The sequence below is a fragment of the Miscanthus floridulus genome, chromosome 1, assembly GCF_019320115.1.
Source record: "Miscanthus floridulus cultivar M001 chromosome 1, ASM1932011v1, whole genome shotgun sequence".
NCBI classification, from domain to species: Eukaryota; Viridiplantae; Streptophyta; class Magnoliopsida; order Poales; family Poaceae; genus Miscanthus; species Miscanthus floridulus.
The window spans coordinates 164,364,270-164,391,882 of NC_089580.1; the positions used below are offsets into that span (position 1 = coordinate 164,364,270).

The following is a 27,613-nucleotide window of genomic DNA, read 5'->3' on the forward strand; positions in this document are numbered from 1 at the left end:
ATAGAAAGGAAGCATTAGTACATCAGATATGAGTAACCGAGTATATAAAAACCAAGTAAATAAAAATAAAATGAATCATCAAGGCAACGATGCTTAGATAATAACTTGATGAATAGTGGTGCACACATGCTTAGCAAAGGGCCTAATTGTGTCTATGCAGGGAAGGTATGTGGTGAACGGGGATGGGGAATGAGGAACCATCCTTGTCCCTGCGAGACGTGACGGGAATGACTTTTTGCATCCCCCGGCGACCGGTGACTAATGCCCTGTTCGCTTGGCTTATAAGTCGTACTTTTTCAGTCAACGAACAGTATTTTTCTCTCACAACAAATTAGCCAACAGTACTTAACACGGTTCTATCCTCTCCTAATAGGAGAATTCCCCATGGGAATCGGAGACTAAGGTCTATTGACATCTTTAATAATAAGTGTAGAAATTACCTAATAGTGTTTGGGTTAAGATTGCACTAACGAGTTGAAATATTATTCTTGTGAAAAAATATACCAATATCACTTTTAATCGATCAATTAAAATATTTCCGTGCATATTGATAGACAAAGTTTCGGATTTTTTGTGACATGCATTCTTTAGGACCGGATGTAGTCCGGAATAGAGGGTGTGGTATGCCTTGTGTGGTTGTTCTGAAAAGAGAATAGAGAGGGCACTTAGACAAAAGGCACACTGATTAGAGTGGGAATACTTGGTGGTTGGTACTACCGTTTCCCAAGTAACCAATGGGGAGACTTGGCCTGACAACTACAAAAAGGCGGTGGGTGTGCAGACACATTAATCCGATCCATATACCGGTTGCTACCACATTGCGTTCATGATACTACATTTGCATCTGGTTAGGTGACCGGTTCGTGTTGAATTAACTCCTACATGACCAATCACGCAACAAACCATGATTCAACATGTCGTATTAACTCCTACCGAAAAGGCAAGAAAATGGAGCGAAGAAGGCACTGCTCACCGAACTGCATACACAGGGACGTCAGCTCAACCGGCAGGATTTTTCTGTCTGAGATCAGGCATGATGCAACTGGTTTGCTGCAGTTCTGCCATGACGAAACAACTGGTTTGCTTCAGTTCAATCACGAAACAACTGGTTTGCTGCAGTTCTGCCATGACGCCAGGAGTTAAGGTTGTTGTTGGTTTGTGGCAAAATTTCCCATCGTTGGGGGAAAAATAGTTGACGATTAGTTTGGTTGTCAATGCAATCCATATGCTCCCTTACAGCATTTTGAATTTTTGTATGAAGCAAATATCCAGCAGCAGCAGCAGCACAAAAATTCACATACCATTTCTAAGGATCACAGCATAACGGCTTTTTTCTTAACTCAATTCAATCAAACCTTGCAGCTCATTGGCTGAAGAAATGTACATTTTCTTATCAACAATTCGTGTCAGAAACAATGAAATTGTTGTCACAGGTCCCTTTTTTAATCCAAATCACCGTTCATGTTCTGCTAGCCAAAAAAACAACAAACCTTTGAAATAAAAAGGAAGAGGGAGAGAAGAATACAAAGGAGTGATTTTGAGAGGAGTATCGCAGCAAGATCTTTATATCGTTAACTAAAGAATTAATATGTATTGACGATTCAGTGAATTGTAGATCAGCAGGCTATATTTAGTTTGGCCCGTAGCCGTGCGGATGCGACTTTTGCCACCTCCATGCGACTGACAGGCTCTCTCTGAGATCGGTATATTGAGCTGTCCAGTTGAGCTCCTTGTTGATCTTTGTTGGGTCGCTGTATACTTCTGCATAATCTCCTGGCCTTCTGCTGAGGTACTCAATTTTGATGTTAACTCCAGTTGCCTTCTTACAGGCATCAACAAACTCATTAACCGAGCGACCTGAACAGAAGACATACATAAATCAGAGCAAAGTGATACTAACACCACAAGAGAAGACTTCAGGGATGATTTACTTCAGTCTTCCAGCTTGATGCACAAATAACTATTGACCCTATGCAGATATTTGTGTAAATACTACAAAGATAAGTTGTCCCAGATTAACTGTTTGTGGGCCTCTATATGTCTTGTTACCATGTAAATTAAGCAAAGTATTTATCAAAACCTGTGCAGGGTACAACTCTCCATATGAGTAAATAATAATTATTCAAATAAATAAATAAATCTCGTGTTGTCAAACCTCTTCCTGTTCCAACATTGTAAATGCCGACTTTTCTAGGCTCTGCCTTGTTGAGTGCTTTCACATGAGCATCAACTAAATCCGTGACATCAATATAATCTCTTATGCAGGTTCCATCAGCTGTGGGATAATCTGTTCCTTTAACCTACAGAAAGATCATGCATAACCATCAGCTCCATCTTACAGAGTGCTTCCACAATAAAGTGCTACTAGTACATCATGCACACCTTGGCACGAAGCAATAGACTAACTTATGCTTTATTTCAAAGATACTGCTGCACAGTATAAAAGAAGGGTACCTTTAATCCTGGAATGACTCCTAATGCTGCATCGAAGCATGCCCCAGATATCCGACCATGCTCTCGGAGTTCTGGCCTAGGAGCCTCACCTAATCTTCCCTCAGGGTCAGAGCCAATAACATTGAAATATCTGGTGCAGAAGCCAAGATGTCGATTTAAACCAATTTCTGAACAGATAAGTTCAGATGCTCAAGGTCCTAACCTATGTAACTGGAGAAAAATATTACCTTAAAATCATGACAGCCATGTCAGCTCCCTTCGACTTTGAGAAATCTAATATGATATCCTCTGCCATTTTCTTAGCTTTTCCATATGGATTGATAGGGAACTAGGCCAAGGTAAGAGATAAACCAATTAGTACTGGTGACAACATGTCTGTTTGCACAGGTACCTAAAATCATAAAAAGAATGAAGGAAAGAATGCAACATTTACATAGCAACATAAAACTATTTGTTTCAGTAGCAAGCCGACTAAATAACATATTAACACAAAACATGGTTTTATTAGAGGACATATCAAATTCTCAACAAAACCACCTGAGGTGTGGCTTCTGTAATAGGCATCTTCTCTGGTTCTCCGTAGGTAGCACATGTACTGGAGTAAATGAGGGTTTTGACTCCATGAGATGCCATAGCCTCCAAAATCAGTAAAGTGTTCGATGTAATATTGTGATAGTACCTGTTAAGTTACTGAGACTGTTAGAAACATTACAGAAGTTTCAGATATTTTAAAACTGATTTTTAAATCTGTAAGAAATACGTAAAGATATTGATAGGAGTAAGTCCATGATCATGGCACTAACATTACAGTGTTCCATCAATTAAGACAAAATAATTTGTTTTAATACATTGTTTAGTCAGAGAGAAAGAGAGGTGCCGTTAGAGCTAAGTAAAAAATCAATAGGAAGGCCAGCACAAGGTAATATACTTAATGCTGTTTTCCCTGGCCAAGTGGCCATGGATGTTCAAGCCATTCTATATGAGAATGCATAAAGGTGTAAAAACCTGGATGATCCCCACATTTTATGCAGAATAGAATAAGATGATCCTCGATATCAATATAAGTGTCAAGGTAACAACGACAGGCTTACCTAAGGGGTTCCAATGTGCTCTCTCCCACATAAGCAACAGCTGCAAAGTGCATCACAGCATCAAATGCATTTTCAGCAAATATCTTGTTGACCTGGGAGCCAATTAAGTGAAAAGAAGACTTTGGATGTAACTCTCCATAAGCAGAAAAGGCACAAGCAAAGCAGCTTTAGAAGCATAAATGAGGATACAGATTTCTGGTCCCCCAGATCAGCAAAGATGAATTGTAGTCTCCCAGGCTGCGGAAATAAGCCCTGCAGAACCTTTACTGCTCCCATGTTTCCTCTAGATAGATTATCCTACAAGATGAACCAAACTGTGCATCAGCAGAACGCTTAAATAACAATTAGTTCACACATTTAGTACAAAGAAAAATTTGATTACCACAATGGTAACTTGATAGTTATCCTTTAAGAGCCTTAAAGCGGCATGTGAACCAATATAACCAGCTCCTCCTGTAACTAAGACATGGGTAACCCCAGGTTCATGGCGAGAAAACTGCAGGAATATACACACCACAGTCAGTTTTAAAGTTGGGAATCGGAGTACTATCAAATTCATCTAAGTTTTGTATACAAAGCACAAATCAGCATTAATTATCCAGATTGCTTGGGTGCCATGAAACAAAACACCAACTCTAGGCAGATAGCCAGATAGCTGAAATTGTCATGATGTCACTCAGGCCTTAACTGCAACAACCAAGCAGTGGCAACAAACACATGCATGAAAGATCAAGTTGGAACATGGCCTAGGGTAAAAGGAACTGCAATAACAAAGACTATCGGCTGGAGGGATGTCACTTTCAATCTTTCATCATCTGCTCGCTAGCACCACCACAAGAAGGTACGGAGATATGTGAGGGAAACGAGTAGGATGGTGCTCTTCACTTTTGTTTTCTCATTACCCAAGTGCGTATTCCATGACAAGATACCAGACAAGCTTTGCTGCATGTTCTAAAACTTCTTCAAACTAACATATCTAGTTGATGAAGTGCATTGCAAGAAAACAAAAGGAGGGGGAGTCTCAGAAGAGGTTACAAAGTTACTACCTACAGGAACATTAATTGATTTGTAATTTATGATATGAAACATGAGTAGAAGGTGGGTTGGAAAAGTTTATTGAAAGGAATATGATAGGATGGATAAGTCTTACCATGCTATTGCCACCAAAACCATGAGATTGCTTCAGAACAAATATACAGAGTGTTGTGAGGACCAGGGCTGCAATGATTTTCCCAACATTATGAGGCTTCCGCCTTGCATCAAAGTACTCCATCCCTGTCAACAAGAGAAACATACAAAGGGACCAGTCATACATTCAATCATTACAAATGAAGCACACTTATGATCAGATAGATAGATAGATAGATAGATAGATAGATAGATAGATAGATAGATAGATAAATACCCAAATAACCCTGCTGTTACTTATAATATGCAGCATAAGTATACTCTGGCATTGACTTGGAATGTGATCTTAGCAAAGTGGCTGCTCTTTGCTTACAGATATATCTAAAAAATCTAAATAAAGAGTTATACACATCCACCTGACTTCGATTGAAATATTGCACCTAATAGCTTTAGCTCCACTTGCCTGTCTTTCTAGCAACTGAAATCTTAATGTGCACATAACAAGTATTACTTCAGGCAGAAGAAACTCATCATTTGGATCGCAGAAAGGAACTTTTGCTCAGAAACATTCAACAAAGGAAAATATTGTCAGAAAATATACTAGTTGCCATACAGAATCACAGTTCCACTCATAGAAGTGAGTAAATAGCACCTTTGAAAGCTAGCATGTGCTTGTACACCAAGTGAATCCCATTGTAAGGCAAAAAAAGGATAGCTTTTCGAGTGGAGCACTAAAATATATTCAGTTTCCTTCATGGGGGAATGCATTAGATGGTCCAACTAAACATAAACAAAGCCAGTGGTGGTGGGCATACATGCTTAAGGGACCGTGGGGGTTAAGAGTGCATATCACTAGTCACTAGTATATCTAACGCAACAGTAATAACCGAGAAAGGGGCATCGAGATCTACCAGCCCTGGGCAGGCTTGCCCTCCGGTTTAAAGGGATCATGAAAGAATTTTGCTCCTTGAGATGAGGCTACCGATGGTGGAACCCCTACTCGCCACGATCAACGTGATTTTCCAGCCAGAAGATCAACTGCAGAACCATCACATGGTATACATCAATTGTACTGGTACAGAATCATTCCATCTCAACGAAATGGAACGAGGATCAGCGACGGGGCAGGCAAAACAGGTCACAGAGAAAGATTACAATTCAAACCATAAGCAGCAATACCGGATTTGTCTCAGGCGGACCACCCGATAATGTTCGCAAAAACTCGAAGTTAGCAGGTATCATGTGTATACGTATATTGGGGTCAGATCCGAAACAAATAGCTTACATTAGAGTTCGGGGTGCTCGGCTTCGCACAGCAGGAAGGGGACGGAACGAGGCGGGCGTACCTGGTGGATGCTCGTCGCAGGTGAAGACCTGGCGAAGGGCGGCGGCACTCGCCTATTCGTCGCCGAAGGAAACAAATGAGAGAGAGATGGGGGAGGAACGGATGAACGGGAGAAAGAAAAAGGAACGAGCGTACGTGCTCTTCCGGGCCGTTTGGATTCTGGGAAATGCGGTGGCGTCCCTGCCACCAAGATCCGTGGCTGCAGCGAGGAGAAGAGAGAGAGATGGGCGGGGTGGAGGACCGCGGGGGGCCGCCAAGGCGTCTGGAGTGGCGGTCCTTCGGCAGGCTGGGCACTGGGCCGCTGGCTGGAGATGCAGCTCTGCAACGAGGGAGAGGGCTGCAGAGAGGGAAAGAGAGGGGCGCAGGGCGCTAGAGGAGGAGGCTCGCTGCGGGATGGTGACGACTGACGAATCTGGGGCGGCGGAGGCGCAGTTCGCGTCGCGCGTGAAAAGGGTCGGGGACTCGGGGGGAGGAGGAGGAGGAACAAGGTGAGGGGGGAAAATAAATAAAAAAATAAATTGATAACTGACACATGGGTCCTATGTAGCGGAGAAGGAGTATCTCTATACCAATATTTTTTTTATAAAAAAAAAGTTGCACTGGAGATCCGCTTAAGAAGCTCAGATCGTTTCAGCATCCGACCTCTCATCTCACCAGTTTTATCCCAACGGCAAAGACGGATTACGGACACGAAAATACTTGTGGAATCAAATTAACCATGTCTATCGTCTTCCATATGCTTCTTTATTAATACCACTAGCAAATATGTCCGTGCATTGCAACGAGGCATACAACTTATACAGTTATAAGAATAACTGAAGACTTTATATTACTCTTGTCTTCCAATTTATTTTATAATATCTGAATGCATACTTAAATAACTCGTATAGGAACTGATGGCTTCGACATTTATCCAATGATCATGCTTTTTAGTTTCTCTTGGACTCGAGCACTGTGGCCGGACTTTCATACTCCGTCTAGACGCACGCTACACTTATTCATATTTGCACGATCACATTATACGCTCTAATTTACAATCACACAATACTCTAGTTCATATAGAGAATGAGAAACTACCTAAACATGTTTTGTTTTAATATTACGTATGGATATATCACATATATGTGCTAGCTTGGTAGCAGCTCATCTATATGTATGTATATAAAAATAAAAATAGAAAAAAATCAAGGATCGTATATTTTTTTATCAGAAAGGATCGTATATTAAAAGAAAAAAAGGAGTGACCGTTTGGTTTTAGCTGGCTGGCTGTAGCTACAAAGGAAAACTAAAAAAACAAAAAAAAAAGGTACCACAGAGTATCTTATATTTTTGTATTTGATTAAGATTCCTATTCCGATTACTCGGAGTTGGAGAGATCTAATTGGATTAAGATTTTTAATTGTCCATATTATTATATTTTTCATATTTCCTATTTGGATTATGATTCCTATTCACCCGAAATCGTATAGATCTAATTGGATTATGATTCCTAGTTATATAAAGAGAAAGGCTATAAGTGATTTTCCACATTCACAAAGTTAGTTAAGGGATGGCCGAACAAAAAAATAGGTGAAGAGAAATTTTACCTCTTTATTATTAGGTATATATTTGGGCATCGAATTATCACCAAAGTTTAATTTTAGCTATGAAACTAAAAAATGAACTTTTAACTATCTAACTATTGAAACGGTTTAGTTTAGCCATCTAACTATTTTTATGGGTGAATTTTCTAAGGTGAACTACATATGGCAGTGGAACCCACATGTCACCTTCATATTCCTCCCTTCTCTCTTTCTCCTCTCTCTCCCCAATCTCATACCTCACCCACTGCACCTCTTGTTTTTTCTAACCCGCTCACACGTCGTGTCCTTTGTCCCTCGTGCCCACTTCCTTCCTTCGATCTCCTACCCCACCCTCTTCGCGGTGGACACTTCTCTCAGTGTTGTGGTTGAGCCTGGAGATCACTCTCCCCAACGACCTTGTCGACTAACCATCACTCATCATCAGCTCGCTCTAGGCTCAATATGTAGAGTTCTGTAGTCGTATACTTATGTTTTTTCCCTTAGGCTCAGGCTTTGTTCGACGAGACTTATTGTTGCTGCGGCTGATTTGTAGGGCTGATTTGTTGTGAGAGAAAAACAGTGTTCCATGGTTGAAAAAGTAGGACTGATTCTGGTTTATAAGCTCAAATGAACAGAGCCTCAATACATGGAGTTCTGTAGTTGTGTTTTCCCCCCTTAGGCCCTGTTTGGCATGACTCCAACTCTGGGTGGAGCTGCTCCACTCCAGAACTCCAGGTGGAGCCAGCTCTGGGTGGAGTTGGAGCTGTCTGATGAGGGTGTTTGGCTGAGAGGGTGTCTCTAGCTCCAGAAAAGATGAGTTTGAGGATAGATTGCCATTCTTGCCCCTGGTTCGACTTGAACTACTTCTCACAAATATAAAATGAAAGTACATGCAGTGTAGTCCAAAATAATAATAAATTACATGCCATTTGCCTAGAACCAAAATAAGTTCATAGTTCCAAAATAAGGTTATTACAATAATCATTGCACTAATTCCATGCTAGGGCGATGGATGTAGCCATATTATCACGAAAGGTGTCCATAGTCACAAAGCTTGATTCCGAAGTTGATCCATCGGAGGCATGTTGAGACACGGCATACTTGTTGTACCTTTCTAGAATAGTAGGCATGTAGGTAGGATCTCTATCAAAATTAGCAAAGTCCACATCAACACTAGCATGTTCACGTATGAAATTGTGTAGGACCATGGTAGCAGCAACAATCTTCTTTTGTGTGACCATTGAATAACCGGGCATCTTGTAAAGGATTTGCCATTTCATTTTTAATACTCCAAATGAGCGCTCAATAACATTACGAACAGATGAGTGTATACGGTTGAACTTCTCTTTTGGAGTATTTGGTTCCATACCTCGATGCCACTCGGGTAAGTGGTATCTTTCACCCTTGTATAGAGCTATGTACCCCGGACGATTAGGATAGCCCACATCTACAACATAGTACTTGCCTACACATATGTAAAACAAGATAAGTTTGTGCATATGAAAGGATCAAGATGCCCAAGAGGGGGGGTGAATTGGGCTAATTCTAAATTCTCTTGCAATAATCAAATCCTACGGATAGCCCAATTAACCCCTTGTGCCTAGAAAAGTGTTTATATCAAACTAATGCACAACAACCTCGCAACCTAAGTTCCAAACTTACTCTAGCAAGCAATTCTATGGATGTAAAAACAAGTATTGAATTGCTCAAAGTAAATGCTCAAAGTAAGTGCTCAAAGTAAATAGAGAGAGAAAGGAACGCGGCGATGTTTTGCCGAGGTATCGGAGAGTCGCCACTCCCCACTAGTCCTCGTTGGAGCACCCACACAAGGGTGTAGCTCCCCCTTGATCTGCGCAAGGATCAAGTGCTCTCTACGGGTTGATTCTTCGACACTCCGTCGCGGCGAATCACCCAAAGCCGCTCACAACTTGAGTTGGGTCACCCACAAGCTCTGCCGAGTGAACACCAAACTCCCAATCACTACCAAGCCATCTAGGTGATGGCGATCACCAAGAGTAACAAGCACGAACTCTCACTTGACCACGCGAAGCCTAATGAGAAGATGGATGCACACTTTGCTACTCTTGATTTGCTAGTGAGGCTACTCTCTTGGATTCTCAAATCACAAACACCTCACTAGGACCTTGCTCTTCGTGGCACTCACAAACGTGTTTCTCAGCTGTTGGAATGAGCAAAAGATGCTCCACTCACGAGTGGAGCTTCTATTTATAAGCCAGCCTAAAAAACGAACCGTTATGAGCCTCTGCGGGACGACCGGACGCTCCGATCACTATGACCGGACGCTCCGGTTAGTTTAACCCGCGAACAGTTTTCAAGTGATGACCGGACGCTGTCAGGGTCCGGTCAGTACCGACCGAACGCGTCCGGTCGCTCTTGGATGCTTACTGTAAACGACCGGACGCTGGATACTCAGGGTCCGGTCACACTGACCGGACGCGTCCGGTCACTCTTTCCCAAGTCTGGACCCTTACTGGAGTCGACCGGACGCTGGCCCTCAGCGTCTGGTCACATGACCTCCCAGCGTCCGGTCACACCAGATTTGATCCCCTTGGTCAAATGAACTGACCGGACCCTGCGGCCAGCGTCCGGTCGCACCGGAGCCAGTGTTCGGTCAGTGTTTGACCCTCCATTCACTTCTAACTTCCGAACATATGTGAATGAAGTTTGCTCCAAAAGATCTTAGGCATTCATAGGAGCTACCTAGAGCTAGTTTTAACAAGTGTGCACCACACCTAACTCATTAGACTTAACTAGGTCAAGCTACCCGTTCATATCCCCCTTCATAGTACGGTCAAAGGAAAAACAAAGTCCTAAACTACTCTAAGTGTCTCTCTAACTCCAATTGACACTTAGAACTAGTTATCCTTAACCTTGTCGTCCATCCTTTGAAAACCGAAACGATTTCCATCGTAGAGGCATGACAACCTTGATTGCCCAATCGATCTCCATTACCATGACCTAACTTAATTGTCTCTGCAAAACACACGTTAGTCATAGTAATCTTGTATTGACATTAATCACCGAAATCCAATTAGGGGCCTAGATGCTTTCAATCTCCCCCTTTTTGGTGATTGATGACAATACCACCTCGAGTATGTTATGGAGTGAGGTTTTTGACGGGCTTGGTTCATATAAGCTTTTGTCAATAAGAACAAAAGAGTTAGTCACGCTTATATGACCCAAGCCAACACAATGTACTCAAAGAATATGAATTAAGCATGAGTACAAATAAATAAAGCTCATTTGCTTCGAAGTGTAAACACGGAAGCAAAAATAAATGAGCATTACACAGGTGATATGACATATAGATAAAGTAAAGTAGAAGTCACACATGTCAAATATCACAACCACGTAGATAGCACTATCACATATATATAAAAGTATGCATGAAAGTAAACACACGAATGCATAAGTAATAGTGTATCACACAAATAAAACTCCAAATGTATATAATAAGCTAATACTAGATAACTAGCTCCCCCTAAAACTCGCTCCCCCTAAGTCTACATACTCAAACCCTCTCCCCCTTTGGCGTCAAACACCAAAACCTAGGGGTCGGACGGCAGGGCTGCAGCGGACGAGTCGGGTGCTGAAGTACGTGGAGCAAGATGGAACTGGGCGCCATTATCATCTGACCCTGAGCTCTAAACTGACTGACCCTCTGAAGCAGGAAGTGTCGCTGAAGCGGTCTGGGTCTAAGCTAGAGCTGGTGCTACCTGTGAAGCCGCAAGTATGTCTGTCGTAGGATCTGATGAGGCGACAGACGAGGGGAGCCTCTGAGTAGTTATGATAGCTGGAGCTGCTGTAGACGGACCGGCAGAATGCATGTGAGGCGGAGTAGGCATGCCGGTCAACTCGCTGAATGATGCTCCAAGACTCCTAGAGACTGACGACTCAGGCACGAATAGTAAGGAAGTCTGCTCTGGTGAGAAACCCGTGTGATAAGGAGTGAACTGTGAGGCTACACCAGGTGAGGGTAACCACTAGGACACCTATACAGGAGGTGAAGGAAACTGAGCTGGAGGCTGTCCCTGACTCTGAAGCCCGATGGGCTGTACTGCTGGAGTCGTCGAAGTGGTAGGAGGCTGTGCAAGCTAGGGCGAAGTTTGTGGCAGTGGAATCCCAATGGCTGTCACTATATGCTGCATGAATCCCATGAGCTGCTGCTGCATAAGTAACTGCTGGTGCTGAAGAAGCTGCTGCTGCCGCTGAAACTCGTCCTGACAAGCCTGAAACTGTACGAAGTTGGCAGCTGTCTCCTGTGCCTGACGTGTCTGATCCTGCTGCATCCGCTCAAGAATAGCAATGAGAGTGGGGTCTGTTTGTGGAGCAGGTGGAGCAGAACTAGAGCTACCTACCTCTACATCGTGTCTGTGTGGAGGCATCTGAGGTATAGGCTGGTAGTCGTTGTTGGAGCTGTCACTATACTCGCTCACCTCTTGCTGTGCCTCTAGCTCCTCCTCCTCAGTGGCTGCAATCCCTCTGATGATCTTATCCTGCTGAGCTACAGACTCTGGCACGTCGGGGCGACGGCTAGGCTGACTGGGTGCCTGAGGAGTGGGGTGTCTGATCCTCTGTGACAGGTTGTAAGCTGGGAACTCTGTAGTGGCACCTGTATACTCATCCATCATGCCAGGGGGCTTATCAATTACAACTCTGCGGATGAGGAACGTGATCCAGTGAGCATAGGGAAGCTGCCTGCGACCCTTGAATCCCTCAGCTATAGTATTCTCCATCTCAGAAAGAAGGAGGTCCCAGATGTCAAACATTGTCATCTGCATGATGGCATTGAGAAGCCAGAGCTGTAAGCGAGTCAGGCCCTCCCTGTATCCCAGCCTGGGAAGCAGTGTCCTCCTGATGATGGCCTCTAGTATCCTCGCTGTAGGAGTCAAGTCACTGGGGTTCCTGCTCGACCCCTCACCAAAAGGCTCCTTGAAGCAATGCCGCACTAAATCTGTAGGGGCACTTGCCCTCCATGAGGACGCCTGGGAGGCTCCTGATGTCCATAGCAAACCTCATGCATCTTTACAGGCTGCTCCTGTAGTCTCAGTATCTCTCTGACCCTACTACTCGTCACTCTATAGTCTTTGCCGTTGAAAGCAAAGTGAATGAATCTATGATGTGGATCGATGAAGAGTGAGGCATAAAACTGACGAACCCAAGAAGGTACATATATCCCTGTCCATCCAATCAGATCTGACAGTCCTGGCAAATATGACAAGTATTGCCGAATGCCCTCTCCGGCTGCTGCCATAATGGACTTTATCTGACAGACCCTCTGTGATCTGAACACTGCCCCACTGTTAAGATATGCATTGTAGAAATCCTCCTGCAGTGGCGTGTAGAACCCCTCAGCTGCTCTCTCATCCCTCCTCGGAGGAAACCAAACCTCAAACTCAACAAACCGTAGCTGCTGAACCTACCTGGCTGTAGCGGCCCTCAAGTCGAGGTGAACCACTGGAGGCAGACCCTGTGGTCTGGGCAGAGGGCGTGAACCCCTACGTTGTGTAACTGGCCTCGGTGGAACTACAGCACTGGTACGACTCGAGCGGCGTAGCTAAGGTGCCGGCTCGGTCTTCTGACTCTCCTGAGTCTCCTGGACTGGCTGAGGCTCTACTGGTGGGGGTTGCTGCTGTGCTGACGGACCCTCCCCAATGGCAACCCATCGTCCTGCAAGCGTGGCAGTCCCGGCTGGAATACCGTGACGACGCTCAACCTCCTCAATTGCAGCTCTGACTGCGGGTGAAACTGGCTGATCTGCAATGACAACTCCGCTGCGGGTACCACCTCTCTCGGCACGCTCTGCGGCCTCTGCAACAGCTGCTGCTCTCGCTGTCTCTGCGTCGGGGTACTTCCGCTTCTTGGATGTTACCTGCTTAGTTGACTTGCCTTTAGATCCGGCTGGCTGGCGAGGCGGGGGCCTCCGATCATCATCACCTGGGCCACCACCAACATTCTTGGTGCGAGCCATCTGAACTGACAAGATGGTGAACTGTCGCTAATGAAGATCAACTGTCAAACTGCCGCTTTCGAGGCTTGGCCTCGATCCTTACTCGCGAGCTTGGCTCCGAGTTGACTGCCAACTGCCAGACGAAACACAACGGAACCGACACGCTGCATGATAGAATAGATGGATATACAAATAAATACCATATGTCTAATAGATGTGAAACCTTAATAGAGAAAACAATGTAGATGCGAATGTGAATCGAGTGGCTTTCTACCTGACGATCAGCGATCCGAGAAGAGAAAAGATATCACGCGGGGGATCCTCGGAATCGGGCTAGGGTTAGGTCAAACGCCCTGAATGCAATGGGGAATCAATGCGTTTAGAATTTGATCTAGGTCACAATTTGAGATCAAGAGTGAAGCACAAGACTTGCCTTACCAATCAATGGGAGGGTAGGGCAAGAGCACTTTGTCGTGAAGATCGGCAGCCTAGCAACGGCGGAGCAGCGAGCTAGGGCGCGAGGAGGCTGGAGCACGACGCCGCTGCAGAGGCACGGCAGGCGAGGGAGCCGAGCGCGGTGGCTTGCGAGACGGCGACGCGTGGCTGCGACTGGCCGGTGGTGGCGCAGGGTAGGGGCACGGAGGCACGCGGCTGGGCAGGCGCGGGACTGCGGCTCGAGGCTGGCGTGGGGGCCGAGCGTGGTGGCGTGAGGGACGGCGCGACGGACGGCGGCGACTCGGCGACGGGCTCGGTTGGTGAGCGAGGCTGCAGCGGCGCGGCGAGGCAGGAGGTGGTGGCTTGGATGCGGGCACACGGCGGCGCTGGTTAGGTCAAGGCAGAGGACGCGGGTTAAGTAATCCCCCAAATCGTGACAGAAAAGGAAACGGGGAAAAGAGTCCTTAGGACGCGCGAGATCCACTGACCGGACGCTCCGGTGGTAGCGACTGGACACTACCACCTAGCGTCCGGTCGATTCCAGAGAGGTCCAAATCCTCTGGAATCGGGACCGGACGCGTCTGGTGGTCCATGACCGGACGCAGGCTGGGTCCGGTTAGTACAACTTGATCTTCCTCCGATCGACCGAACGCTGAACCCTTTCTGACCGGACGCACAGACGCAGCGTCTGGTCACTCCTTCAACAGCAGTTCACCTCCTGTGAACTGACCAGACGCTGAACAGCAGCGTCCAGTGCAGCGTCCGGTGCACCTTTTCCAGCAAATCTTCAAACTTCCTTCGCGCTGCCTGTTCCCAATCAAGTCCCAACTTGAATAAGATCCAAATAAACACCAATTGGGACTGATGTGAGTGACCTCTCTCAAACCCTCATATTTTTCAAAATATTTTGCCTTAGGCTATAATTCTTTTTAAGAAAATAGACAACAAGAGGGCAAATGGAACAAAACGACAAAAACAACATTCATGCACATGTAATACTTGTAAGTAAATCTAGTTGCTTGTTAAGTTTGATCCAAGGTTAAGCTTCTTCACACGCTTTTCGGTGGTTATCTTAACCATGTTAGACAAGCCCTATATGCATTGCCACAAATTAAACATGTTGTATATTACAATGAATGTAAGGGACAACACAAGCTCAATTTTTTGTGAAGTTACTAAAATCAAGTACATTGAGCTCGTTCCGCAATCTACAAAATGTAGCCTCATCTAGCGGTTTAGTGAAGATATCCGCTAATTGATCTTCGGATCTTACACCTTCTAGTGATATATCATTTTTAGCTACATGATCTCTTAGAAAGTGATGGCGGATATCTATATGCTTGGTGCGAGAGTGTTGAACCGGATTATTTGCAAGTTTTACCGCACTTTCATTGTCGCACAAGAGAGGTACTATCTCTAAAACTACTCCATAGTCTAGTAAAGTTTGTTTCATGTATAATATTTGTGCACAACAAGCATCCGCGGCAATGTATTCCGCTTCGGCGGTGGACAAAGCCACACTATTTTGTTTCTTGGAGGACCAAGACACAAGTGATCTACCAAGCAAATGGCACCCTCCGGATGTGCTCTTTCTATCAACTTTGCATCCGGCGTAATCCGAATCGGAATAGCCAATTAATTCAAATAAAGCTCCTTTGAGATACCAAAGGCCAATGCTTGGTGTGTGCTTAAGATACCTAAGGATTCTTTTTACGGCAATTAAATGTGTTTCCTTAGGACTAGCTTGAAATCTAGCACACATACACACACTAAACATGATGTCGAGCCTAGATGTGGTTAAATATAACAAGCTACCAATCATAGAACGGTAGAGAGTTTGATCAACCGAGTTACCTCCCTCATCTAGGTCGAGATATCCATTGGTAGGCATTGGGGTCTTGATTGGCTTACATTCATCCATCTTGAATCTCTTGAGAAGATCTTTTGTGTATTTCTCTTGAGAGATGAAGATCCCTTCTTTCATTTGCTTGACTTGAAAACCAAGAAAGAATGTAAGCTCACCAATCATTGACATCTCGAACTCCTTAGACATCAATTCACCAAATTCTTTGCATGAGTCTTCATTTGATGATCCAAAGATAATATCATCAACATATACTTGACAAATGAAGATATGCCCATCAAGCTTCTTGGTGAATAGTGTGGTGTCGACCTTCCCAATGGTAAAGCCCTTCTCAATAAGGAAATTCCGAAGGCGCTTATACCAAGCTCTTGGAGCTTGCTTAAGCCCATATAGTGCCTTGGACAACCTATAAACATGATTAAGATATCTAGGGTCTTCAAACCCGGGAGGTTGATCAACATAGACTAGTTCATTAATAAAGCCATTTAAGAATGCACTTTTCACATCCATTTGATATAGTTTCATTTCATGATGTGATGCATATGCAAAAAGGATACGGATGGCTTCTAATCTTGCAACCGGTGCAAAGGTTTCTCTAAAATCTAAACCTTCAACTTAAGAGAACCCCTTTGCAACTAGTCTTGCCTTATTCCTCACAACAACACCTTGATCATCTTGCTTATTGCGGAACACCCACTTTGTTCCAATGACTCTTGCACCTTTTGGTCGCTCTTCAAGATTCCAAACTTCATTGCGAGTGAAGTTGTTCAACTCTTCATGCATGGCATTGATCCAATCTAGATCTTTAAGAGCTTCTTCTACCTTGGTAGGCTCATAGCAAGAGACAAAAGAGTGATGAGCAATAAATGAGGTAAGTTTTTGAGATCGAGTCATCACCCCCTTTGTTGGACTCCCTATGATGAGGTCTTGTGGATGATCTTGTAGAAGAGGTGTATTTCTTCTATTGACCACTTGAGGAGGAGGTTGTGGAGCATCAACATCTTGTGCTTGTACCACCATTTGCTCATAGGAGATATGAGTATCTTCATTTTCTACTCTCCTAATTTTTTCACCATCTTGTGGTACATTTGATAAAGAAGGTTGGTTAATGACTTGTGCATCATCTTCATCATCTTTTGGCTTGATGTCTCCCACCGGAATATTCTTCATAGCCTCCCTCAATGGTTCATCACCTACATCATCAAGATTCTCATGTGCTCCTTGGGAGCCGTTAGATTCATCAAATTCCACATCATATGTTTCTTCAACCAAGCCGGTGGCATGATTAAATACTCTATATGCTTTGGACTTCAATGAGTAACCAACAAGAAAACCTATATCACAACGCCTTTAAAACTTCCCTAGGTATTGCCGCTTCTTGTAGATGTAGCACTTGCAACCAAACACCCTAAAGAAGGAGACGTTCGGCTTCTTCCCATTGAGCAACTCATATGGTGTCTTGACAAGGAACTTTTGAAGAAATAGGCGGTTGGATGCATAACATGCGGTGTTGATTGCTTCCGCCCATAGAGCTTCGGGGGTGTTGTACTCATCTAGCATTGTCCTTGTAAGAGTGATCAAAGTCTGGTTCTTCCTCTCAACTACACCATTTTGTTGAGGAGTATAGGTTGCGGAGACTTCATGTTTGATTCTAACTTCATCACAATAAGCTTCTATGTTTGTGTTGTCAAACTCTTTGCCATTGTCACTTCTTATCTTCTTGAGCTTCACTTCAAATTCATTTTGAGCTCTCTTGGCAAACTTCTTGAAACAAGATGCAACTTTGGATTTGTCATGAAGGAAGAACACCCATGTATATCTTGAATAGTCATCCACAATCACAAGACAATAGAGATTTCCTCCCAAACTCTTGTATGTTGTTGGTCCAAATAAATCCATGTGTAGGAGTTCTAGCACTCTTGTGGTTGACATGAAAGCTTTGGTTGGATGAGTGTTTGCAACTTGCTTGCCGGCTTGATATGCACTACAAAGCTTGTCCTTCTCAAACTTCACATCCTTCAATCCTCTCACCAAATCATTCTTCATAAGCTTCTTGAGTGAGCTCATCCCAACATGAGCAAGCCTTCTATGCCATAGCCACCCAAGTGTTGTTTTGGTGAATAGGCAAGTCTTCAAGTTTGCATCTTCGGAGGTAAAGTCAACTAGATATAAATTGTTGTATCTAAATCCATTGAATATCACTTGATTGTCATCTACCTTAGATACAACCACCTCCTTCTTGGTGAACAAGCATTGGAAGCCAAGATCACACAATTGTCCAACGGATAGCAAGTTGAAACTCAATGAAGCAACATAGAGCACATTGGAGATGGAATGATCATTTGATATTGCCACTTTGCCCAATCCTTTGACCTTGCCCTTTGAATTATCTCCAAATGTTATTTTCTCTTGTCCATCTATCTCTTCATCTAGTGAGGTGAACATACAAGGATCACCGGTCATATGTTGAGTGCAACCACTATCAATAACCCAATGACTTCCACCGGTCTTATAGTTCACCTACACACAAGAGATTCAAGCTTTAGGGATCCAAGCTTGTTGAGGGCCCTTCACCTTCTCAACAAGTGACTTAGCCACCCAAATTTTCTTAGGCCTACTCTTGTTGGGGGGACCTAAGAACATGACTTTCATTTTTCCACTTGAATCTTTTCTAAGCATGTAGTGAGCATTGAAAGCAAAGGGTCTAGCATGCTTGGGCAAGGGTTGTGGTGGTGGAGTTTGACACTCATGAGCAAAATGGCCTTCTTGTCCACATTCAAAACATTTCTTTGGCTTTGGCTTTGGCTTTGATTGTTGGTGTTGAGCTTGAGCCTTCTTCTTCTCTACACTTGCCATATATCCAATGCCACTTCTATCCATCTTCATGACGGTATTCATGAGTAGCTCACTTTGGAGATGCTTGCCTCTAGCAAACTTGCTCAATCCCACCTTGAGATGCTCTTTCTCCATCTTGAGCTTCTTGTTCTCTTCCTTGAGAATATCATTGTTCTTCTCCTCCTTGAGTTTCTTGATTTCTTCTTTTAACTTCTCATTCTCAAGGATCACCTCTTTGTCATGATCAAGAGTTTCTAGCACAATGGTGTTGTGACTTTTCATCTCTTCAAGATCTTTCATGAGCTTCTCATTGTTACTCTTGAGCTTGACATACTCATTATAGTCATTGCATTCAACCACTTGCTTGCCGTTGCTACTAGATCCATGCTCAATGCTTTCATCAATTAAATCATCACATGAGGTAGCTATATCAATCTTAACAACATGGTTAGTAGCATCATGTGGCTCATTTGGTAAGAATTCTTGTGCAATAATAAGGGTATCATAATTGATCTTTAGAGTTGCATATTCATCTTTTAGCTTATTGTGACTAGTGATAAGCTCATTGTGTACCCACTCAAGTTTATCATTTTTATCTTTAAGCTCTTTCTTAGAAGATTTGAGCTCCTTGAGTTTGGATGATATAGAATCATTTGTTTCCTTTAGCTCATCATTAGCCTTTTCTAATGTATCACACTTAGCTAAGAGTGAATCATTTTTAGCATCAAGTTTTTCATTTGTAGCTCTACTTTTTCTAATGATCTTAGTATATTTTCTTAGTATTTTGATAAGATCATCATATGTAGGTGAGTCATCATCATCGCTATCACTATCATCATCACTAGCATGTTCATCATCACTACTATCATCACTCTTAGTTACCTTGCGTTCACCTTTGGCCATAAGGCATAGGTGTGTAGAGGATGATGGCGATGGTGGCGATGAAGATGCAAGATCAATAGCAATGGCGGCCACCTTTTCATCGTCACTATCATCATTGGATGATCCACTTGATGAATCAATGTCCGTGAGCCAATCACCGACAATATAGGCCTTGCTACTCTTCTTCTTCTTGTAGAACTCCCTCTTTTTGCCATCTCTCTTCTTGTATGGCTTGTTCTTCTTCTTTTCATCTTCATCACTTGAATCATCTTTCTTGCCCTTATTCTTGAACTTGTCTTTCTTGGGCTTTGTGCATTGATGAGCTAGATGACCAAGTTCGCCACAATTGTAGCAATCCATCTTGGAGATTGGCTTTCTTCTTGAGCTAGTGAAGAACTTCTTCTTCTTGCCATCAAACTTGATGCCACTCTTGTTTAGCCTTTTTAGCATCTTGGTGGTCTTTTTCACCATGAGGGCAAGGCTTTCTTCATCATCTTCATCACTTGAGCTCTCATACTCAAGTCTTGCTTTGCCCTTGTCTTGGCTAGCTTTGAATGCTAAGTCCTTCTCTTTCTTCTTTATAGAGGATGAGCCATCTTGTGGTGTGATGTGCATGTACATCTCATGAGCATTGATCTTTCCCAAGATTTGTGTCGGTGTAGTGGCGGAAAGATCACCTTGATGTAGCACGGTCACAATGTGCCCATATTTATCAATGGGGAGGACACTCAAGATTTTTCTCACAACGTCGGATGGTGACATTTGAGTGAGTCCAAGCCCATTGACTTCCTCTACAAGAACATTTAATCGAGAATACATCTCATTAGCACTTTCTTTGGGAAACATCTCAAAAGAATTTAGCTTTTTAATCACAAGATGATAGCGTTCCTCACGCTCACTCTTAGTTCCCTCATGGAGTGCACAAACATCCGACCATAGTGCATGGGCGTCTTTGTGGTTCCTTACACGATTAAACACATCTTTGCAAAGGCCTCTAAAGATGGTGTTGCGAGCCTTTGCATTCTATTTTTCATAATTCACTTCATCGCCTTGAAGTTGTGCGGCATTCCTAGGTGCTGGGAACCCTTGAGAGACGACTTTAAGAATTCCAACATCTAGAGCTTCTAAGTAAGCCTCCATGCGGATTTTCCAATATGGAAAATCATCTCCCTCAAAGATAGGAGAAGGTCCATCCCCGTGAGACATCTTGCTCTAAGCGATTAAGCTTAAAAACGTGAGCACGAGGCTCTGATACCAATTGAAAGGATCAAGATGCCCAAGAGGAGGGGGGTGAATTGGGCTAATTCTAAATTCTCTTGCAATAATCAAATCCTACGGATAGCCCAATTAACCCCTTGTGCCTAGAAAAGTGTTTATATCAAACTAATGCACAACAACCTCGCAACCTAAGTTCCAAACTTACTCTAGCAAGCAATTCTATGGATGTAAAAACAAGTATTGAATTGCTCAAAGTAAATGCTCAAAGTAAGTGCTCAAAGTAAATAGAGAGAGAAAGGAACGCGGCGATGTTTTGCCGAGGTATCGAAGAGTCGCCACTCCCCACTAGTCCTCGTTGGAGCACCCGCGCAAGGGTGTAGCTCCCCCTTGATCCACGCAAGGATCAAGTGCTCTCTACGGGTTGATTCTTCGACACTCCGTCGCGGCGAATCACCCAAAGCCGCTCACAACTTGAGTTGGGTCACCCACAAGCTCCGCCGGGTGAACACCAAACTCCCAATCCCCACCAAGCCATCTAGGTGATGGCGATCACCAAGAGTAACAAGCACGAACTCTCACTTGACCATGCGAAGCCTAATGAGAAGATGGATGCACACTTTGCTACTCTTGATTTGCTAGTGAGGCTACTCTCTTGGATTCTCAAATCACAAACACCTCACTAGGACCTTGCTCTTTGTGGCACTCACAAACGTGTTTCTCAGCTGTTGGAATGAGCAAAAGATGCTCCACTCACGAGTGGAGCTTCTATTTATAAGCCAGCCTGAAAAATGAACCGTTATGAGCCTCTGCGGGACGACCGGACGCTCTGATCGCTATGACCGGACGCTCCGGTCAGTTCAACCCACGAACAGTTTTCAAGTGATGACCGGACGCTGTCAGGGTCCGGTCAGTACCGACCGGACGCGTCCGGTCGCTCTTGGATGCTTACTGTAAACGACCGGACGCTGGATACTCAGGGTCCGGTCACATTGACCGGACATGTCCGGTCACTCTTTCCCAAGTCTGGACCCTTACTGGAGTCGACCAGACACTGGCCCTCAGCGTCCGGTCACATGACCTCCCAGCGTTCGGTCACACCAGACTTGATCCCCTTGGTCAAATGAACTGACCGGACCCTGCGGCCAGCGTCCGGTCGCACCGGAGCCAGCGTCCGGTCAGTGTTTGACCCTCCATTCACTTCCAACTTCTGAACATATGTGAATGAAGTTTGCTTCAAAAGATCTTAGGCATTCATAGGAGCTACCTAGAGCTAGTTTTAACAAGTGTGCACCACACCTAACTCACTAGACTTAACTAGGTCAAGCTACCCGTTTATACCCCCCTTCATAGTACGGCCAAAGGAAAAACAAAGTCCTAAACTACTCTAAGTGTCTCTCCAACTCCAATTGACACTTAGAACTAGTTATCCTTAACCTTGTCGTCCATCCTTTAAAAACTGAAATGATTTCCATCGTAGGGGCATGACAACCTTGATTGCCCAATCGATCTCCATTACCATGACCTAACTTAATTATCTCTGCAAAACACACGTTAGTCATAGTAATCTTGTATTGACATTAATCACCGAAATCCAACTAGGGGCCTAGATGCTTTCAGCACACAAATATGAAAAAGAACGTAAGCAAAAATATTTACCTTGAGGTGGATGTGGGAAGACATCTACATCTGCTTCCAATGCATGGTACAATACACTAGTGTCATGCAAAGAACCCGGTTGACCCACAGCCACATACGTGAAGCGCATATCAAAATCACAAACAGCAAGCACATTTTGAGTTGCAATTCCAGTCTTACCAATATATCTCACTTGTTCTTCAGGTGATAAAAACACACAAATATGGGTTCCATCAAGTGCACCAATGCAATCCTTAAAATGTGGATATGCTCTCTTGTCATTCCTAATCCTCTTGTGCACATTGCGAAAATTAGGATCTGTTGGTCTCAAGAAATCTTGTGCCATGGCAACCACACAATCTAGAACTTCATGAAATTTTCTACTAATGGTTTCACCTGAGTGTTTGAACTTATTTTGTCCTCTTCTATTTGACTCACACCCACATGTGAATAGAAAAATGGCCAACATTTCATATGTATTAATGTGTTTCAATGGTTTTAATCCGTACCTCTCAACCAACACATCATGAAGATCATGAAAAATAACCTCATTCATCTGAAGCATTCGATGACACTCCTCTGGAGTGTTTACCGTCTCCATCAGCCATCCCATTCCACTTTGTTGTGAAAACATGAACCTCGGCGGTGCCTTGTCCATATACAATTCATGATAACTTTATGCTAGTTTTGCACTGCTCTCAACCATTTTAAAAAAATCCCCATCACTAGAATCATCAGACTCACTTGAAGACATCTGTGAACATTGACATAAATGAAATGTAAGATACAACCGCCATACAACTGCAAGTACAGAAAGCTACAGAAAGCATCCTCCTAAGCCAATTGCCATACAACTGCAAGTACAGAAAGATACAGAAAGCTACAACTGCCATACAACTGCAAGAAAATAAAACTACCATACAACTGCAAGTACAGAAAGCCAATCGACAAGAATGAATCAAAGAAAAGAATATAGCATACAACTACCATACAACTGCAAGAAAATGAACTACACAAAGCTACAGAAAGCTACAGAAAGCATCCTCCTAAGCCAATTGCCATACAACTGCAAGTACAGAAAGCTACAACTGCCATACAACTACAAGAAAATAAAACTGCCATACAACTGCAAGTATAGAAAGGCAATCGACAAGAATGAATCAAAGAAAAGAATATAGCATACAACAGCCATACAACTGCAAGAAAATAGAATATAGCATACAACTGCCATACATAAATGAATGGCAGGAAAATAGAATATAGCATACAACTGCCATACATAAGTGAACTGGAATAAAATAGAATATAGCATACAACTGCCATTGAACCTAATCTCACTACCATTTCTACTTGTCATATTTATCATTGTACTTCCTCCTAAGCCAAGTGAACCTAATCTCATTAGTAGGCAAGGTCATGAACATCTCCCTTTGCTCCTTCTTCACAAACAGTTCAGTTGCAATGTAATGTTCATTGCTATCATAGTCGGCCCCACAAGCAATCACAACCTCCATCACTTCATCAATAGAGTATTTTCCATGTCTCTTCGAAACATATTCATTGGCTGAACTTGCCATACTGTTTACTGCTTCTTGAATTAGGAGTGCATTTCCAGACTTTGCCTTCTTGCCACTTTTTTCAACAGGCCTAGCCAATCTCTTGCCACTTGTAGGTGGAGGAGAAATACCAATATCCTCCTCTTGTGTTTCAGGAATGACATCATCATCTTGTGGATCAAAATTGGTTGCCTCCTCTTGTGTCTCATCAACATTTTCAACATTCACAACATGAGGAGACCAATGATCAATACCAATAGTAGTGATGTCAGCAAAACACTTGGCTAAGTCATCTTCATTCTCAAGGCCCTTCTTTTTGAACTTTCCACAATCTGGAATGTCCTGAAATAAGCAGAACAACGGGTATTATTATAAGTATTACCAACAGATTTGTCATATGTAAAACAAATATAGTAAAAATTTTGAACCAACTTACAGCTCTAGCTTTTTTCCACCATTCATCATCCATAGCAATAGTCTTCTTTATAGAGCTTTTTTCCACCATTCATCATCCATAGCAATAGTCTTCTTTATAGGATCCCAACCGGTCCCTGTTTGCCTCAGCATAAGTTTCTTTCATGCCTTGAAATCTTCCTTCAACTTGTCCCATTTGTTCTTGATCTGAACCTTGGTAGCCACAATTTCAGTCCTTTCTTTGAACCCTTTCTCAACCTCAGCATAACCAAGTGCATTCAAGTGTGTGTTTGGCCGATTTCCTTTTCCAACTTGTTCGGCAAACAACATACACAGCACTCGAGTGTTCTCTGAGTTCCAATCAATTTCAGGCATCTATCGAACTCACAAATTTCATATTAGAAGGCAAGTTACCTAATGTTACTTGCAGTTGCTTATGTACACAGTAAACTCTCAGTCTGTTGCATTGCCAAGATCTGGCAAGAACTGAGGAACCAATATAATCAATAACCCTGAGAAAGGTGTACTAGAAACTGGTACTTGCATCTATACCCTCACTTCAACTATATCCCCATCCTAAACATGGAGGTGAAGTAAGGAGCAACTTATTATTATACCAAACAACACACTCTTTTCTTTGATTCATTCTACAGAAAGCTACAGAATGCATCCCCTATAAGCTCAGGTTCTCACCAATCATAACAATCAACAGAAGTACAGAAAGATAGTAGGTCTGTAAGCTACAGAAAGCATCCCCTATAAGCTCAAGTTCTCACCAATCATAACAATCAACAGATATCATCATTGCTTAAATGTTCAGAAATCATAACAAGCACTACTTGGCCATTAACCCAAAGCAACTTCTCTTCAAACAGAGCGTGATGGAAGGATGGAATTTCATCACACGGTATTTACCTTTTGTTTGCAAGACATAATATTAGTGTTGAGACAAGAGATATCATCATTGCTTAAATCCTTGTAAATTTCAAGCTAGGCAATACTTTCAGCACACAAAGCATCGAACGGCAGCCAAAAGGCACCGATAGAACGGCGGCGGGCCTTTGCGGCGGGCCAAAACATCAAACCAGCAGGCACCATACCTTGTGAACGGCGGCGGGGGATCTACGGACGACTGTTGGCGGGCCTCTGCGGCTATCGGTGGGGAGCTACGGCCGGCGGGGATCTCCGACGGTGGGAGGATGCGCCAAGCGTCGGGGCTTCTGCAGACGTGGCGGGAGGCGGAGCTAGGCGCCTGGGCGGGGCTAGAAGACCAACGGCGGGCCTAGGGCGGCCGGGTGCGGGGCTCGGCCGGGCAGCAGCGGGTGGACGACGGTCGTCGGTCTGCTGGCGGCGGCGGAAACCCTAATGCGCCGCGCCGTCTCGCGAGAAGAGGCAGGGCCGAGAGAGCCGCGGGACTGGGAAGCGAAACGTTTTTCGGGGAGGGGGAGAGAAGCGAAGCGAAACGTTTTTTTTTGTCTGTAACCAGTGGCATTGGTGGGTAATTACCCATCAACTCTACAAGGAGGTTCAAAAGAGAGGGTTCTAGAGCAGCAAAAGAGGTGCTCCAAAACTCCATCTCCATTTGCACTACAGCTCTATGGAGTTGGCACCTCTGTGGAGTTTTGGAGTTGGGGTGTTTGGCTGGATTTTTTAATGGAGTTGCTGGAGTTTAGAAGTGGAGCCATGCCTGCCAAAGTTGCTCTAGGGGGCGATGTTAAGCAAGTCGTTATAATATCCGAACTTGTTTGATTCTCCCACATTTGTTTGATTTATTTGAAACGGTCATCATAAATTATGGAGCACTGTTTTGATTTATCTAGACTATTTTTTTTTTAAATCTAGACTATTAGTTGATCTCGAACTGCGGAACATGGGAATTTTAGGGAGTTGGAGTCGGAGGCAGAGGATGCATCGTGGTGGCATGGAAGCGCAGTGGCCTGTTGGGCCGAGGAGTAGGTTGGGCAGCTGGGAGGTGTTTCGTGGGCCAAAACTAGGGGCTGATCAGGATGCTAGTCCGTGAGCCGGCCTATGGAATGGAACCGAACAGGCCGACCAGAGGGAGCGCCTTATGTTTATGGACTGGGTTGTTAGGCAGGGATTCTTGGGTGTTGCTGGTCTGAAAGTCTGAAGAACACGTGCATATTTTTGCTTCAATGCAATTTGACTAGTCAACCTATCAACAGCTAGCAGGTACTGTAGCAAGTAAGATCTCGAGAAGCCACGTAGTCTCCGTGCTTTCTTTCTCTTCGTTCTAAAAAGAAATAATGGGGTGTTTGGTTTCCACGGACTAAAATATTTTAAACTAAAATCTGTATTTTAGTTGGACTAAACAGTCAAACACTTGACTAAAAGTGGACTAAAATCCTTTAGCCCACAAAACTAGACTAAAATTGACTAAAGGTGTTGGGGACACTCATGCCCCTCATTTATTGTCCCCTCTCTCTCCTAAAGTAAAAGAGTGGGTAAAAGAGTCTTTCTTCAACATCATTTAATGACTTTAGTTTATTTTAGTTCAAAAAACCAAACATTACTTTAGTTTGCTTTTAGTTCATAGACTAAAGTGGACTAAAACTTTAGTCTATGGACTATAGAACCAAACAAACCCTAAAGGCGCGCTACATGGGTAATCAAACAGCAGCAAAGCGCTCACATAAAAAATCCAGTACGGACTGACCGGCCGGTCATCAGCCGGGGGGGTGGCGGTGGTCACTCCACTTAGGGGCTGCATATCGAGCCATACTCGACTCGGCTCGTTAATATTACGAGCTAGAGGGATAGCTCGGCTCGGCTCGCTAGCGAGTTCGAGCTGGCTCGTTTAGCTTGTGAGCTACTAAAAAATAGGACACATATATTTATAATGTTCATGTCATAATAATTTCAGAAGGTGACGTCTACCATTACGCAACCATACATGATTAATACATATTAGGTTCACCAAAAGTATCAACCATGCAACATAGCTGGTCCATCCATGATCCATGCATTTTCAGTCTACTTACTAGTTGCTTGTCACCATAGACTTAGAAAAATCCACAAATTCAATGTCAACATCATCATCTTCTCTCTGAAAAACAATCCATCAATCAACATTTAAGTATCACAACAATTATAAAATCAAAATTCATATGAAACAACTTAAAATAAGGATTACATATCAACGGAATAGGTGTACACTTCTAGGTTGACATCATCATTTTCTGGATTCATGGTCATGTGCTGATAG

General features: G+C 43.6%; 3 protein-coding genes across 12 annotated transcripts; all 3 read right to left on the reverse strand.

Moving 5' to 3' along the window:
- Nucleotides 1-1,321: 1,321 nt before the first annotated feature.
- LOC136546336 (probable UDP-arabinose 4-epimerase 3) lies at nucleotides 1,322-6,505 on the reverse strand. Of its 10 annotated transcripts, none has more exons than XM_066538348.1 (12): nucleotides 6,154-6,505; nucleotides 6,020-6,071; nucleotides 5,585-5,711; nucleotides 4,696-4,820; nucleotides 3,928-4,041; nucleotides 3,735-3,842; nucleotides 3,546-3,637; nucleotides 2,992-3,133; nucleotides 2,682-2,782; nucleotides 2,455-2,584; nucleotides 2,156-2,300; nucleotides 1,322-1,857 (listed from the first exon to the last, which is right to left on the reverse strand). In XM_066538348.1, exons 3-12 carry the CDS (start codon nucleotides 5,622-5,624, stop codon nucleotides 1,631-1,633), a joined length of 1,224 nt encoding a protein of 407 aa, XP_066394445.1. In that variant the 5' UTR covers nucleotides 5,625-5,711; nucleotides 6,020-6,071; nucleotides 6,154-6,505; the 3' UTR covers nucleotides 1,322-1,630. The 10 variants fall into 10 exon arrangements, with proteins under 10 accessions (XP_066394445.1, XP_066394432.1, XP_066394424.1 ...); XM_066538335.1 differs by having other exon boundaries at nucleotides 5,959-6,071; XM_066538327.1 differs by having other exon boundaries at nucleotides 5,853-6,071.
- Nucleotides 6,506-8,569: 2,064 nt separating this feature from the next.
- LOC136500548 (uncharacterized) lies at nucleotides 8,570-22,838 on the reverse strand. Its single transcript, XM_066495925.1, has 2 exons — nucleotides 22,442-22,838; nucleotides 8,570-9,045 (listed from the first exon to the last, which is right to left on the reverse strand). Exons 1-2 carry the CDS (start codon nucleotides 22,764-22,766, stop codon nucleotides 8,570-8,572), a joined length of 801 nt encoding a protein of 266 aa, XP_066352022.1. The 5' UTR covers nucleotides 22,767-22,838.
- Nucleotides 22,839-23,766: 928 nt separating this feature from the next.
- LOC136500559 (L10-interacting MYB domain-containing protein-like) lies at nucleotides 23,767-24,765 on the reverse strand. Its single transcript, XM_066495934.1, has 3 exons — nucleotides 24,557-24,765; nucleotides 24,413-24,434; nucleotides 23,767-24,318 (listed from the first exon to the last, which is right to left on the reverse strand). Exons 1-3 carry the CDS (start codon nucleotides 24,763-24,765, stop codon nucleotides 23,767-23,769), a joined length of 783 nt encoding a protein of 260 aa, XP_066352031.1.
- Nucleotides 24,766-27,613: the final 2,848 nt, after the last annotated feature.